At 35.1% G+C, this 14,178-nt stretch overlaps 1 protein-coding gene and 2 pseudogenes across 1 annotated transcript; all 3 read right to left on the reverse strand.

The window, feature by feature from the left end:
* Positions 1 to 1,151: 1,151 nt before the first annotated feature.
* On the reverse strand, positions 1,152 to 3,910 carry LOC145153390 (lipoxygenase 2, chloroplastic-like; annotated as a pseudogene).
* A 5,361-nt stretch (positions 3,911 to 9,271) lies between these two features.
* LOC145153406 (lipoxygenase 2, chloroplastic-like) lies at positions 9,272 to 12,305 on the reverse strand. The gene is made up of 8 exons (XM_079075469.1): positions 12,288 to 12,305; positions 11,946 to 12,186; positions 11,549 to 11,866; positions 11,372 to 11,457; positions 11,170 to 11,280; positions 10,696 to 10,997; positions 10,314 to 10,580; positions 9,272 to 10,199 (listed from the first exon to the last, which is right to left on the reverse strand). The coding sequence occupies exons 2-8, from the start codon at positions 11,956 to 11,958 to the stop codon at positions 10,004 to 10,006; spliced, it is 1,293 nt and encodes a 430-aa protein (XP_078931595.1). The 5' UTR covers positions 11,959 to 12,186; positions 12,288 to 12,305; the 3' UTR covers positions 9,272 to 10,003.
* LOC145118129 (lipoxygenase 2, chloroplastic pseudogene) lies at positions 9,440 to 9,820 on the reverse strand (annotated as a pseudogene).
* Positions 12,306 to 14,178: the final 1,873 nt, after the last annotated feature.

Genomic DNA, 14,178 nt, shown 5'->3' on the forward strand with positions numbered 1-14,178 from the left:
GCATTCGGACTCGACCACCGGCTCCAACAAAAGACCAAGAACTTCCGATTCGGATGCAGGTTTTGGGTTAGACCTCAATGATGGATTCGATGTTGCCGATGCAGAGGGTTCAGGAAGTCCAACTTCGTCGACCACCGGGAAGGGACAAAGCAAAACGGGCGGCGTCTTCAAGCGGAAAAGCAATCGCAACTAGCGACGACGAGCTTGTGGAATCCATCAACGGAGGAAGATCGTTGCCAAAAAATCACTCTTAGGCTAAAGGGAGTGGTAACACTCCTAGCATCTTGCCATATCAGCTTTTTGAATGTCACGTCAAGTTTTTCTCTTAGCATCTAATATTTAGCATTTGATAGGGAGTGGTGGTGTGTTATTTTAATAAAGTTTAGTTTGAAAAAAAACTTAAAAAAAGAATAGATAAAAAGGAAACAACCAATCATAATTCACATAACTATTTTCTCTTTCCTCTCTCTTCTCGCCACCTCTTTGGCGAGACACTTCTGGCGAGTTTGCTAGCAAATGATAAGGAGTGGGTAAGACTTTACTAGCAAGGGAGGTGGCGAGGCTTAGCACCTCCCACTCCCTCAAGCCTTACCGATCTTCAAATCATAAACACAAAGCCCCAATCGAATCTCGACACGGAAAATCTAGCGATATTTCTCAAAATCCAACAACAAGTCCGCGATAAATATGGAAAGTAGGTTCTAATATTTATTTTTTACTTGGTATGTTTTATGTTTTTTTAAGTAATTTAGGATATATATATATATATATATATATATATATATATATATATATATATATATATATATATATAAAGTATTTTAGTATGTAAATTTGTGTGTTTTAAAATTAATGTAATGTGTTTTAATTTAATGTTTGTTTTTATACGAATTATTTTTTTAATTCAATCTAATAATGTAAAAAAATAAATAAATAAATAACGTGGAGTGGTACCCATTTCCAAGGGCTAGCGGTTTGGTAATGAGTATGTAGTAGACCTATGTAACAACACTTTTTGAATGGGTTTGATACACCATTCCCCTTGGCCTAAGCCTCGTTAACGAATCATTAATCAAGACAAAGTGGATTATTCTTAGAACCAAGATTCTTTTATTTCAAATTTCGTACATTGCAACTACTGGTGTTGTTAACAACAACACTAGGGACAAGACAAACAAACACAACAACATACTTAGTAATCTTATTAATGTAGCATCGGTCATCTCGAAAAGCTTTATTGCATGAAATGAGTGAACTAGATGGAGATGCTGTTTGGAACACCTTCTCCGGTAGGACCAGGTGCCGAAGAAGGCTTGAGAAGCTTGTATGGAACCAACCCTGCACCACTTCGGTTTCTTAAATTGCGATTGGCATTATTTTTCTCTATGGTGCGTTCCATCTCATTAATCCTTTCACGAAACTCTTCATATGCGACCTTTATAGCTGGCTCCCGCCTCAAATGGACCCTCTGCAGTTTTACCGATGTACTCCTCATCAGTGGCATGAGTCGATAAAACGTTTAGAACTGCCATGACTGTGGTAGCTTGCGATTTGGAAGGGAAGCATTTCAACAACGCAGCCTCAGGCCGGTCTAGGAATATCTGCCAGTCTTTATCTGTTGGGTCATCGTTAGGCATCTTGGTTCTAGCGATGGTTAGCCGGTTAGGGAAATAACCAGCATACTCGTATTGTCCGAAGTTCACAGCTGAATGTTGGCCAGACGTAACCGATATGATAGTTGACACGATTCCAATCAAATCATCATGGGTTTTGAGTTGTGGCCACCATGGTTCATCTTTCTTATCGCCATGCCCAACTGTTCGAATCTCATGCCACCATGCTTGAAGCTCTTCATCAGATGCTACGAGACTTGCTTGTGGGTAGTAGTTGTTGACAAAAGACGTAACCCACTGTTTGATGGCATCCCAAAGGAGTAGACCGTCGTTTGCAAATGGATAGTCCTCGATTGTTAGTTTCAAACCATGTGGTTCAGTAGGATCTTTAACAGCCATACCCCTGTAAGATACAAAATATATAAAATAATTAACCAGCTATATATAGAGATGCGTGCCATACAAAAAGTGGAAAACCATAGTCGTCAAATTGCAAAGTTGCATAAATTAAGGGCACCTGCTTATCAAGTCAGCTGGAAGTGCCTCGTGATCAAAACGCCACAACTGATCATAGACGTCAGAGGAAAGTTGCATACAATATTTTCCAGGAGAGAATGTCGACTCTATAACACCACCGGCATTAATGAGAGATTGTCGAGCTAGGGCGTTGATCTTCAGGGTGTAACGAAAATGAGGGTGGAGTAGTCGTGCAATAGGATGCATTGTGCTAAGATGACGGTGGGAGGCAATGATGTAAGGCTCAGTTGCACAGTGAGTTCTTAGCCTGCATCGCCAAATCAAATCATGATAAGCTCACCTATGAATTAATGGGATCTAGGGAAAAACACACAAACGTGTGTAATTAAAGTATTATGAGTAAACAGGAACCGATACATTACCAATGGCTAACAAGCTGGTGAATACCGGAATCATGAGAAAGGACATGAGCTTTAGCTATCTTCCATAGCCAAGAACCAGTGGCACCCAAAGAAGGTGTGTACACATGCTTCCACTGTGGTTGCCATTCTGAAGACGGTCGAGTCAACTCTATGGCAACTGGGGTCAACGTTCCAGCAGGAGTAAGGAACATTAAAGTCCTTGAACCATATAGAGTTATCCCATCAATATCTCTTGTTCTATTTACGTATGGCAATAGTAGATCATGGTAATCCAACACGAACAATTTCTTTTGTTCCAAAGCCTGAAAAAACATGATTGATTTTCAAATTTACTACAACTTCACAATCGTAATAGCATCTCTAGTCTATAACATGACAATTATATATCATAATTAATGGTGTACGTAGTATTTGGTGTATTAAAAAGATATGAAGTTTCCATAAAGTAATTATCGGCCTTCTGTTTTTCATTACCTCCTCGAAAGTCATGAAACCTCCAATCACTCGCTCAACAATCTCCTTGGTGATTGCTGATTCAGGTGGCCCGTAAACTTTAGGGTCCAATTTACTCATCAATGGCCATTCCTGCACACACACACACAGTCACCTTATGATTTTTCATTAATTATATAACTATGTGTTGGAAAACACTCTTAATTTGTTGTGATATATATACCGTAACCAACTGTATGCTGCAAGGATTGACACCAGCAAGCATTTGTCGACTGAATTCATCATCACGGAGCCAAAAGAACGTGTCCCCTGCAATGTATAGAAAACCTTTGTAAGAAGCTGATCACAAACAACTTAATTAAAAAGAGTAAGTATAATGCATGTTTATATGCGAGCTTACTCTGGATAGTTTCAGGTGGATCAAACTTGATAAGGTCATCCACGGTGTCAACAACCTCATGGATAATTCTAGGCAAAACACTTGCAACATGTTTATCAGTACCATTAATAACAACTCCTTCGTCAAAAAGCGACTCTATATCCTGGAATAAACGAAAGTCTTCGTCTTTTCCTGTAAAAGCGGTGCCTAGACGGGGTATAACACCAATGAGCAAGTTATACAAAGTCCTCGCTCCAAATGATACCGACTTTATCTCTGAAAAATCTTCATCGATTGGTACATAAAACGGGTCTGAAGATCTTGTCTCCGTCAGCGGATCTGTTATTCAACATGTTTGAATTGTAAACAACCATCTTAGATATATCATTTAATGGGTTTGTTAGTTATATGTACGTACCTTTAGAGGACATTTTCCGACCAGTACGGCAGCGCCTAGGGTAAGGAAATTTCTTGCCACCGAGCACCGGCCGTGCAAGATCTGAGCTCTTATTGTCGGGATCTCCAAGGTCGTTGTATACATCATAATCGTAAATCCTCTCGAAATCTTTACGCTCTCCTTGGCCATCGCCTCGAATGAACTCCAAATCTTTCTTTCTCAGCGACCTGAGGGCACTTGGCGTTTTCGATGGCAGGTAACACTGTACAAATTACAAATAGATTAAGGGATATTAATGGCTGCCATATATACACCATTGCGATCTACTAGTAAACAGAAACATGTTATATATGTAAATTAAACCTTGTCAGCGAAGAAGATCCTCCTTTGGTCGTTATCATAACTGGAATGAACCCATGAATTACATGTGAAGGTAACTTTTTTAGGTTTGTCGACTTTAATTTTCTGTATATATATCTTGTTGCGGTAGTCATTCTCAACCAGCACAGCTCCGATCTCCCCAAAATCATCATCGACGTCAAACTCGAAGGTGTATTGCCCACCTAAGTGATCATAGGGTGCTTTCACTGTCATCCTCTTCGGCTTACCTTGGGCTGTATCAAAATCAACTCCAATTTTTATACCATATTATGCGCGTGTATATATATATATATATATATATATATATATATATATATATATATATATATATATATATATATATATATATATGGGAAAAGGGAATATACATTACAGCCCCACCTAAGCTTATGTACTAAACCTCTTGAAAATACATTGTTTTACTATATAAAGATTACGGTTAATGGATTCACGATTAATACTTCAAGATGTAAATTCAAGATCGACATAATAGGGTTTAGGGTTTAGGGTTTAGATTTAGGGTTTAGGGTTTAGGGTTTAGGTTTAGGGTTTAGGGTTTAGGGTTTAGATTTAGGGTTTAGTGTTTTGGTTTAGGGTTTAGGGTTTAGATTTAGGGTTTAGGGTGTAGGTTTAGGGTTTAGGGTTTAAATTTAGGGTTTAGGGTTTAGGTTTAGGGTTTAGTAATGTTCACTTGGGTGAAGTAATAAACGATAATTGAGGAAAGAAAACAGAGATGGTAAAACGATAATGAAATAATGAAATGTTGTGGAGGATGATATATTTACCAAGTGAAACCAAACCGGGTATATTTAGCATGTTAAAACGACATATTTTAGAAGTTTAATACCTAAGCTTAGGTGGGGTTGTAATGTATATTCCCTATCCCCTATATATATATATATATATATATATATATATATATATATATATATATATATATATATATACACACACACACGTAAGATAAGGTATACAGTATTTGATTAAAGCTTAGTATATAGTTCATTTAAAAAAATATGAAAATTCTAAACATTTGAAAAAGTTTGAATTTATAAGAAAAATTAGAAAAATATTGAATTATTAAATTAAAGTGTTTTTTTCTCTTTTAAATTTAAATAAATAATTTAGATAAATAAACAAAGGAAACTAATGAACTTTTAGTTTAAAAATGTTAAAATTAGAAGGAAAATCAATTATTGAAATTGATATGCATTTATTATTACATTTATTGGAATTATTATATTTAAATATTATGTAGAGTTTAATAAAATAGGAAAAACCACAAAATGCCATGTGAAAAAAATTTAATTGAAAATAAACACATTATTACATGTGGCCAAATCAATGAGAATGTGACATGTGACAAAAAAAATTATTTATTAGAGTAAGATTAAAAAAAGCGACTTTACGTTTTTTCTCATAAATATTTTATGGTGACATTGACATAGTTACCATGTTATATTTACAAATTTGATGCAGTAATGCTAAAAGCACATAATTTTTATTTCATAAGCCCTCATCACAAAAAGTGAGTTGTAATGGACCTATTAAGTGTATGACATTTGTTATGGATTTCGGAAATTTAAGTGCATGATGTTAGTGAATTATATTGTGTATTTTTATGCTTTGTATTCTCGGCCCACATATATAATCCGGCCCAAAGTTTGTATATAAGTTTACTATATGTTGCCTGTTAACGAGAGGATGATCTTTGCATGTTTTTAGAGGCAATCCTTTGCTAAATTATCTATCTCTTCCTTTTAACCACGACTCGTCCTATGATATTTGATGTCCGGGGCAAAACAAAAACAAAAGGCCCCCTTCAAATTACCAAAATTTATATAATAATTAAATCTAAGTTAATTTTTTTCGAAGAATCTTGGTAATAGACAAACTAATGATCATAAATAAAAATATTTAGTGATTTATTACAAAAGATTGTTAATATACAAAATTATATGTAAATAACTTCAAATGAATTTTAAAGAAAATAATTAGAAAAATGTCAAAATCAATACTATTACGTAACATTCAAATAAAATCAAACATATAAACCATCTAGCCTACTATGTGTTATTATTTTTTTTTGTTGTTTATTGGATATAACTTTAATATAAATTATAAATGAAATCAAAGTAAAAAATAGGAAAAAAAAACAGAAGCAATTGAGAAAAAGGATAACCGAACATATTAAAAAAAGGATTAAGTAAGTGGTAAAAACTAAAAAGGCTGCTACTCCAAGGAATCGAATACGCGTGCCTAATCAAATGAAAAGATGATCTTACCAAGTCAGCTAGAGTCAATTTCACATTATAAGCAGGCAGAATTTAATATTATAAAATACCTACTCATATAAATTTGGGGCCCTCAAGTTGATATGGGCCCTGGGCAGTGGCCCAGCTTGCCCTCCTCTTTAACCGGGCCTGAAAATTCATATAAAATTATGAACATTAAAACGTACATTCTACTCACCGTCGACAATCAATCTCTCACACACACACACACACACACACACACACACACACACATATATATATATATATATATATATATATATATATATATATATATATATATATATATATATATGGGAAAAATTAATATGTGGCTGTTATGTACCTAAACTTAGGTATAGAACCTTTTAAACGACTTAGTTTTAAACAAAACAAATCCAATTTCATTTTCTCTTAATTTTGTAGTAATATAATACCATTGAATTGAGTTAAATTATGGAATGAAAAAGATCATATATGTATCTTTTTTTTTTGCAAAAAAAATCATTGAAGTTTATAGGAAAAGTAAAAAACCAATATTTTTTAATGAATATAACTCAAACATTTTGTCATTCAATTGAAAAACTATATCCAATGATTTGTGAAAACCTTGATTGAGTTATTGCATGCTATTCTTTTATCTTTTGTTCTATTAGTTTTAATTTAAAATTTAGTATGGTTGATTAAATGGTCATTATTTTTAGTGTTTTAAGTTCTTAGACATAATGAAAAAAAAAAACATAAATTTGATCGGTAATGTAGCAAGTCACGTGATTAAGGAATAATAGTAAGTGAGATATCATGATTAGTTTTTCATATATAGATCAAAACTACATATTTTGTAGGGTTCTACTTATAAGCTTAGGTACATAATACCCACATATTCCCTAAGCCCTATATATATATATATATATATATATATATATATATATATATATATATATATATATATATATATATGTATGTAACACTTTATCTTCATTTTACACTTCTACAAAAAAATTTCTTCTACTTTCTTTATATTTTCTTCAAAAAATGGACTCAAACCAAAATACCCCACCCACTCCAAACACTCCAAATGATTATTAAACATACATGCAATTGTTGAACACTCCACTCCACCAACAACCTTTATTCACTAACCTTCCATACAGCCCATAATTCTTCCAACAACAATGACCACAACAACAATTCATTCGACCCTACTTCACTCAACCCCAATTCCAAGGTTTTCAACAACAAACTTCTCAACACTTCCAAACACAATCATCTCAAGTCCTATTATCTCAATCCCCAACTATGAACCTCGGCAACGATGATGAACGGGGTCCAAGAAAAACCACAACCATCTCGAAGAAGGCAACCAAAAGCAAAAGGGAAAAAGAAAACAGTGGCTTGGAACAAAAAAGAGGAAAAAGATTTAGCGAAAGCTTGGATTTTCATATCGTGTGACTCGAGAAGAGGCAATGCGCAATCCGAAGAAAGTTTTTGAATCGTGTTTTGGATCACTTTCACACGCTACTTGGAAGGCAAACGGATCGTTCGTACGACGCGGTTAATGGAAAATGGCGTGATCTACGCGCGGCTTGCACAAAGTTTAATGACATATTTGAAAATCTAAAAAATATGCATAAAAGTGGTTGCAATGACTTCAACATTTTATCAACCGCGTGCTACCAATTCAAAGTTACCAACAATGGTAAACCTCTCGGTCACCAAAAAGAGTGAGAAGTTTGTCGTAACGGCACAAAATGGGTCCTTAATCTGGAGATGTCGCATTCGGACTCGACCACCGGCTCCAACAAAAGACCAAGAACTTCCGATTCGGATGCAGGTTTTGGGTTAGACCTCAATGATGGATTCGATGTTGCCGATGCAGAGGGTTCAGGAAGTCCAACTTCGTCGACCACCGGGAAGGGACAAAGCAAAACGGGCGGCGTCTTCAAGCGGAAAAGCAATCGCAACTAGCGACGACGGGCTTGTGGAATCCATCAACGGAGGAAGATCGTTGCCAAAAAATCACTCTTAGGCTAAAGGGAGTGGTAACACTCCTAGCATCTTGCCATATCAGCTTTTTGAATGCCACGTCAAGTTTTTCTCTTAGCATCTAATATTTAGCATTTGATAGGGAGTGGTGGTGTGTTATTTTAATAAAGTTTAGTTTGAAAAAAAACTTAAAAAAAGAATAGATAAAAAGGAAACAACCAATCATAATTCACATAACTATTTTCTCTTTCCTCTCTCTTCTCGCCACCTCTTTGGCGAGACACTTCTGGCGAGTTTGCTAGCAAATGATAAGGAGTGGGTAAGACTTTACTAGCAAGGGAGGTGGCGAGGCTTAGCACCTCCCACTCCCTCAAGCCTTACCGATCTTCAAATCATAAACACAAAGCCCCAATCGAATCTCGACACGGAAAATCTAGCGATATTTCTCAAAATCCAACAACAAGTCCGCGATAAATATGGAAAGTAGGTTCTAATATTTATTTTTTACTTGGTATGTTTTATGTTTTTTTAAGTAATTTAGGATATATATATATATATATATATATATATATATATATATATATATATATATATATATATATATATATATATATATAAAGTATTTTAGTATTTAAATTTGTGTGTTTTAAAATTAATGTAATGTGTTTTAATTTAATGTTTGTTTTTATACGAATTATTTTTTTAATTCAATCTAATAATGTAAAAAAATAAATAAATAAATAACGTGGAGTGGTACCCATTTCCAAGGGCTAGCGGTTTGGTAATGAGTATGTAGTAGACCTATGTAACAACACTTTTTGAATGGGTTTGATACACCATTCCCCTTGGCCTAAGCCTCGTTAACGAATCATTAATCAAGACAAAGTGGATTATTCTTAGAACCAAGATTCTTTTATTTCAAATTTCGTACATTGCAACTACTCGTGTTGTTAACAACAACACTAGGGACAAGACAAACAAACACAACAACATACTTAGTAATCTTATTAATGTAGCATCGGTCATCTCGAAAAGCTTTATTGCATGAAATGAGTGAACTAGATGGAGATGCTGTTTGGAACACCTTCTCCGGTAGGACCAGGTGCCGAAGAAGGCTTGAGAAGCTTGTATGGAACCAACCCTGCACCACTTCGGTTTCTTAAATTGCGATTGGCATTATTTTTCTCTATGGTGCGTTCCATCTCATTAATCCTTTCACGAAACTCTTCATATGCGACCTTTATAGCTGGCTCCGCCTCAAATGGACCCTCTGCAGTTTTACCGATGTACTCCTCATCAGTGGCATGAGTCGATAAAACGTTTAGAACTGCCATGACTGTGGTAGCTTGCGATTTGGAAGGGAAGCATTTCAACAACGCAGCCTCAGGCCGGTCTAGGAATATCTGCCAGTCTTTATCTGTTGGGTCATCGTTAGGCATCTTGGTTCTAGCGATGGTTGGCCGGTTAGGGAAATAACCAGCATACTCGTATTGTCCGAAGTTCACAGCTGAATGTTGGCCAGAAGTAACCCATATGATAGTTGACACGATTCCAATCAAATCATCATGGGTTTTGAGTTGTGGCCACCATGGTTCATCTTTCTTATCGCCATGCCCAACTGTTCAAATCTCATGCCACCATGCTTGAAGCTCTTCATCAGATGCTACGAGACTTGCTTGTGGGTAGTAGTTGTTGACAAAAGACGTAACCCACTGTTTGATGGCATCCCAAAGGAGTAGACCGTCGTTTGCAAATGGATAGTCCTCGATTGTTAGTTTCAAACCATGTGGTTCAGTAGGATCTTTAACAGCCATACCCCTGTAAGATACAAAATATATAAAATAATTAACCATCTATATATAGAGATGCGTGCCATACAAAAAGTGGAAAACCATAGTCGTCAAATTGCAAAGTTGCATAAATTAAGGGCACCTGCTTATCAAGTCAGCTGGAAGTGCCTCGTGATCAAAACGCCACAACTGATCATAGACGTCAGAGGAAAGTTGCATACAATATTTTCCAGGAGAGAATGTCGACTCTATAACACCACCGGCATTAATGAGAGATTGTCGAGCTAGGGCGTTGATCTTCAGGGTGTAACGAAAATGAGGGTGGAGTAGTCGTGCAATAGGATGCATTGTGCTAAGATTACGGTGGGAGGCAATGATGTAAGGCTCAGTTGCACAGTGAGTTCTTAGCCTGCATCGCCAAATCAAATCATGATAAGCTCACCTATGAATTAATGAGATCTAGGGAAAAACACACAAACGTGTGTAATTAAAGTATTATGAGTAAACAGGAACCGATACATTACCAATGGCTAACAAGCTGGTGAATACCGGAATCATGAGAAAGGACATGAGCTTTAGCTATCTTCCATAGCCAAGAACCAGTGGCACCCAAAGAAGGTGTGTACACATGCTTCCACTGTGGTTGCCATTCTGAAGACGGTCGAGTCAACTCTATGGCAACTGGGGTCAACGTTCCAGCAGGAGTAAGGAACATTAAAGTCCTTGAACCATATAGAGTTATCCCATCAATATCTCTTGTTCTATTTACGTATGGCAATAGTAGATCATGGTAATCCAACACGAACAATTTCTTTTGTTCCAAAGCCTGAAAAAACATGATTGATTTTCAAATTTACTACAACTTCACAATCGTAATAGCATCTCTAGTCTATAACATGACAATTATATATCATAATTAATGGTGTACGTAGTATTTGGTGTATTAAAAAGATATGAAGTTTCCATAAAGTAATTATCGGCCTTCTGTTTTTCATTACCTCCTCGAAAGTCATGAAACCTCCAATCACTCGCTCAACAATCTCCTTGGTGATTGCTGATTCAGGTGGCCCGTAAACTTTAGGGTCCAATTTACTCATCAATGGCCATTCCTGCACACACACACACAGTCACCTTATGATTTTTCATTAATTATATAACTATGTGTTGGAAAACACTCTTAATTTGTTGTGATATATATACCGTAACCAACTGTATGCTGCAAGGATTGACACCAGCAAGCATTTGTCGACTGAATTCATCATCACGGAGCCAAAAGAACGTGTCCCCTGCAATGTATAGAAAACCTTTGTAAGAAGCTGATCACAAACAACTTAATTAAAAAGAGTAAGTATAATGCATGTTTATATGCGAGCTTACTCTGGATAGTTTCAGGTGGATCAAACTTGATAAGGTCATCCACGGTGTCAACAACCTCATGGATAATTCTAGGCAAAACACTTGCAACATGTTTATCAGTACCATTAATAACAACTCCTTCGTCAAAAAGCGACTCTATATCCTGGAATAAACGAAAGTCTTCGTCTTTTCCTGTAAAAGCGGTGCCTAGACGGGGTATAACACCAATGAGCAAGTTATACAAAGTCCTCGCTCCAAATGATACCGACTTTATCTCTGAAAAATCTTCATCGATTGGTACATAAAACGGGTCTGAAGATCTTGTCTCCGTCAGCGGATCTGTTATTCAACATGTTTGAATTGTAAACAACCATCTTAGATATATCATTTAATGGGTTTGTTAGTTATATGTACGTACCTTTAGAGGACATTTTCCGACCAGTACGGCAGCGCCTAGGGTAAGGAAATTTCTTGCCACCGAGCACCGGCCGTGCAAGATCTGAGCTCTTATTGTCGGGATCTCCAAGGTCGTTGTATACATCATAATCGTAAATCCTCTCGAAATCTTTACGCTCTCCTTGGCCATCGCCTCGAATGAACTCCAAATCTTTCTTTCTCAGCGACCTGAGGGCACTTGGCGTTTTCGATGGCAGGTAACACTGTACAAATTACAAATAGATTAAGGGATATTAATGGCTGCCATATATACACCATTGCGATCTACTAGTAAACAGAAACATGTTATATATGTAAATTAAACCTTGTCAGCGAAGAAGATCCTCCTTTGGTCGTTATCATAACTGGAATGAACCCATGAATTACATGTGAAGGTAACTTTTTTAGGTTTGTCGACTTTAATTTTCTGTATATATATCTTGTTGCGGTAGTCATTCTCAACCAGCACAGCTCCGATCTCCCCAAAATCATCATCGACGTCAAACTCGAAGGTGTATTGCCCACCTAAGTGATCATAGGGTGCTTTCACTGTCATCCTCTTCGGCTTACCTTGGGCTGTATCAAAATCAACTCCAATTTTTATACCATATTATGCGCGTGTATATATATATATATATATATATATATATATATATATATATATATGGGAAAAGGGAATATACATTACAGCCCCACCTAAGCTTATGTACTAAACCTCTTGAAAATACATTGTTTTACTATATAAAGATTACGGTTAATGGATTCACGATTAATACTTCAAGATGTAAATTCAAGATCGACACAATAGGGTTTAGGGTTTAGGGTTTAGATTTAGGGTTTAGGGTTTAGGGTTTAGGGTTTAGATTTAGGGTTTAGTGTTTTGGTTTAGGGTTTAGGGTTTAGATTTAGGGTTTAGGGTGTAGGTTTAGGGTTTAGGGCTTAAATTTAGGGTTTAGGGTTTAGGTTTAGGGTTTAGTAATGTTCACTTGGGTGAAGTAATAAACGATAATTGAGGAAAGAAAACAGAGATGGTAAAACGATAATGAAATAATGAAATGTTGTGGAGGATGATATATTTACCAAGTGAAACCAAACCGGGTATATTTAGCATGTTAAAACGACATATTTTAGAAGTTTAATACCTAAGCTTAGGTGGGGTTGTAATGTATATTCCCTATCCCCTATATATATATATATATATATATATATATATATATATATATATATATATATATATATATATATATATATATATACACACACACACACACACACGTAAGATAAGGTATACAGTATTTGATTAAAGCTTAGTATATAGTTCATTTAAAAAAATATGAAAATTCTAAACATTTGAAAAAGTTTGAATTTATAAGAAAAATTAGAAAAATATTGAATTATTAAATTAAAGTGTTTTTTTCTCTTTTAAATTTAAATAAATAATTTAGATAAATAAACAAAGGAAACTAATGAACTTTTAGTTTAAAAATGTTAAAATTAGAAGGAAAATCAATTATTGAAATTGATATGCATTTATTATTACATTTATTGGAATTATTATATTTAAATATTATGTAGAGTTTAATAAAATAGGAAAAACCACAAAATGCCATGTGAAAAAAATTTAATTGAAAATAAACACATTATTACATGTGGCCAAATCAATGAAAATGTGACACGTGACAAAACAAATTATTTATTAGAGTAAGATTAAAAAAAACGACTTTACGTTTTTTCTCATAAATATTTTATGGTGACATTGACATAGTTACCATGTTATATTTATAAATTTGATGCAGTAATGCTAAAAGCACATAATTTTTATTTCATAAGCCCTCATCACAAAAAGTGAGTTGTAATGGACCTATTAAGTGTAGGACATTTGTTATGGATTTCGGAAATTTAAGTGCATGATGTTAGTGAATTATATTGTGTATTTTTATGCTTTGTATTCTCGGCCCACATATATAATCCGGCCCAAAGTTTGTATATAAGTTTACTATATGTTGCCTGTTAACGAGAGGATGATCTTTGCATGTTTTTAGAGGCAATCCTTCGCTAAATTATCTATCTCTTCCTTTTAACCACGACTCGTCCTATGATATTTGATGTCCGGGGCAAAACAAAAACAAAAGGCCCCCTTCAAATTACCAAAATTTATATAATAATTAAATCTAAGTTAATTTTTTTCGAAGAATCTTGGTAATAGACAAACTAAT

This window comes from Lactuca virosa, chromosome 1 (assembly GCF_052849685.1).
Source record: "Lactuca virosa cultivar CGN04683 chromosome 1, Lactuca_virosa_CGN04683_v6, whole genome shotgun sequence".
Classification (NCBI taxonomy): Eukaryota; Viridiplantae; Streptophyta; class Magnoliopsida; order Asterales; family Asteraceae; genus Lactuca; species Lactuca virosa.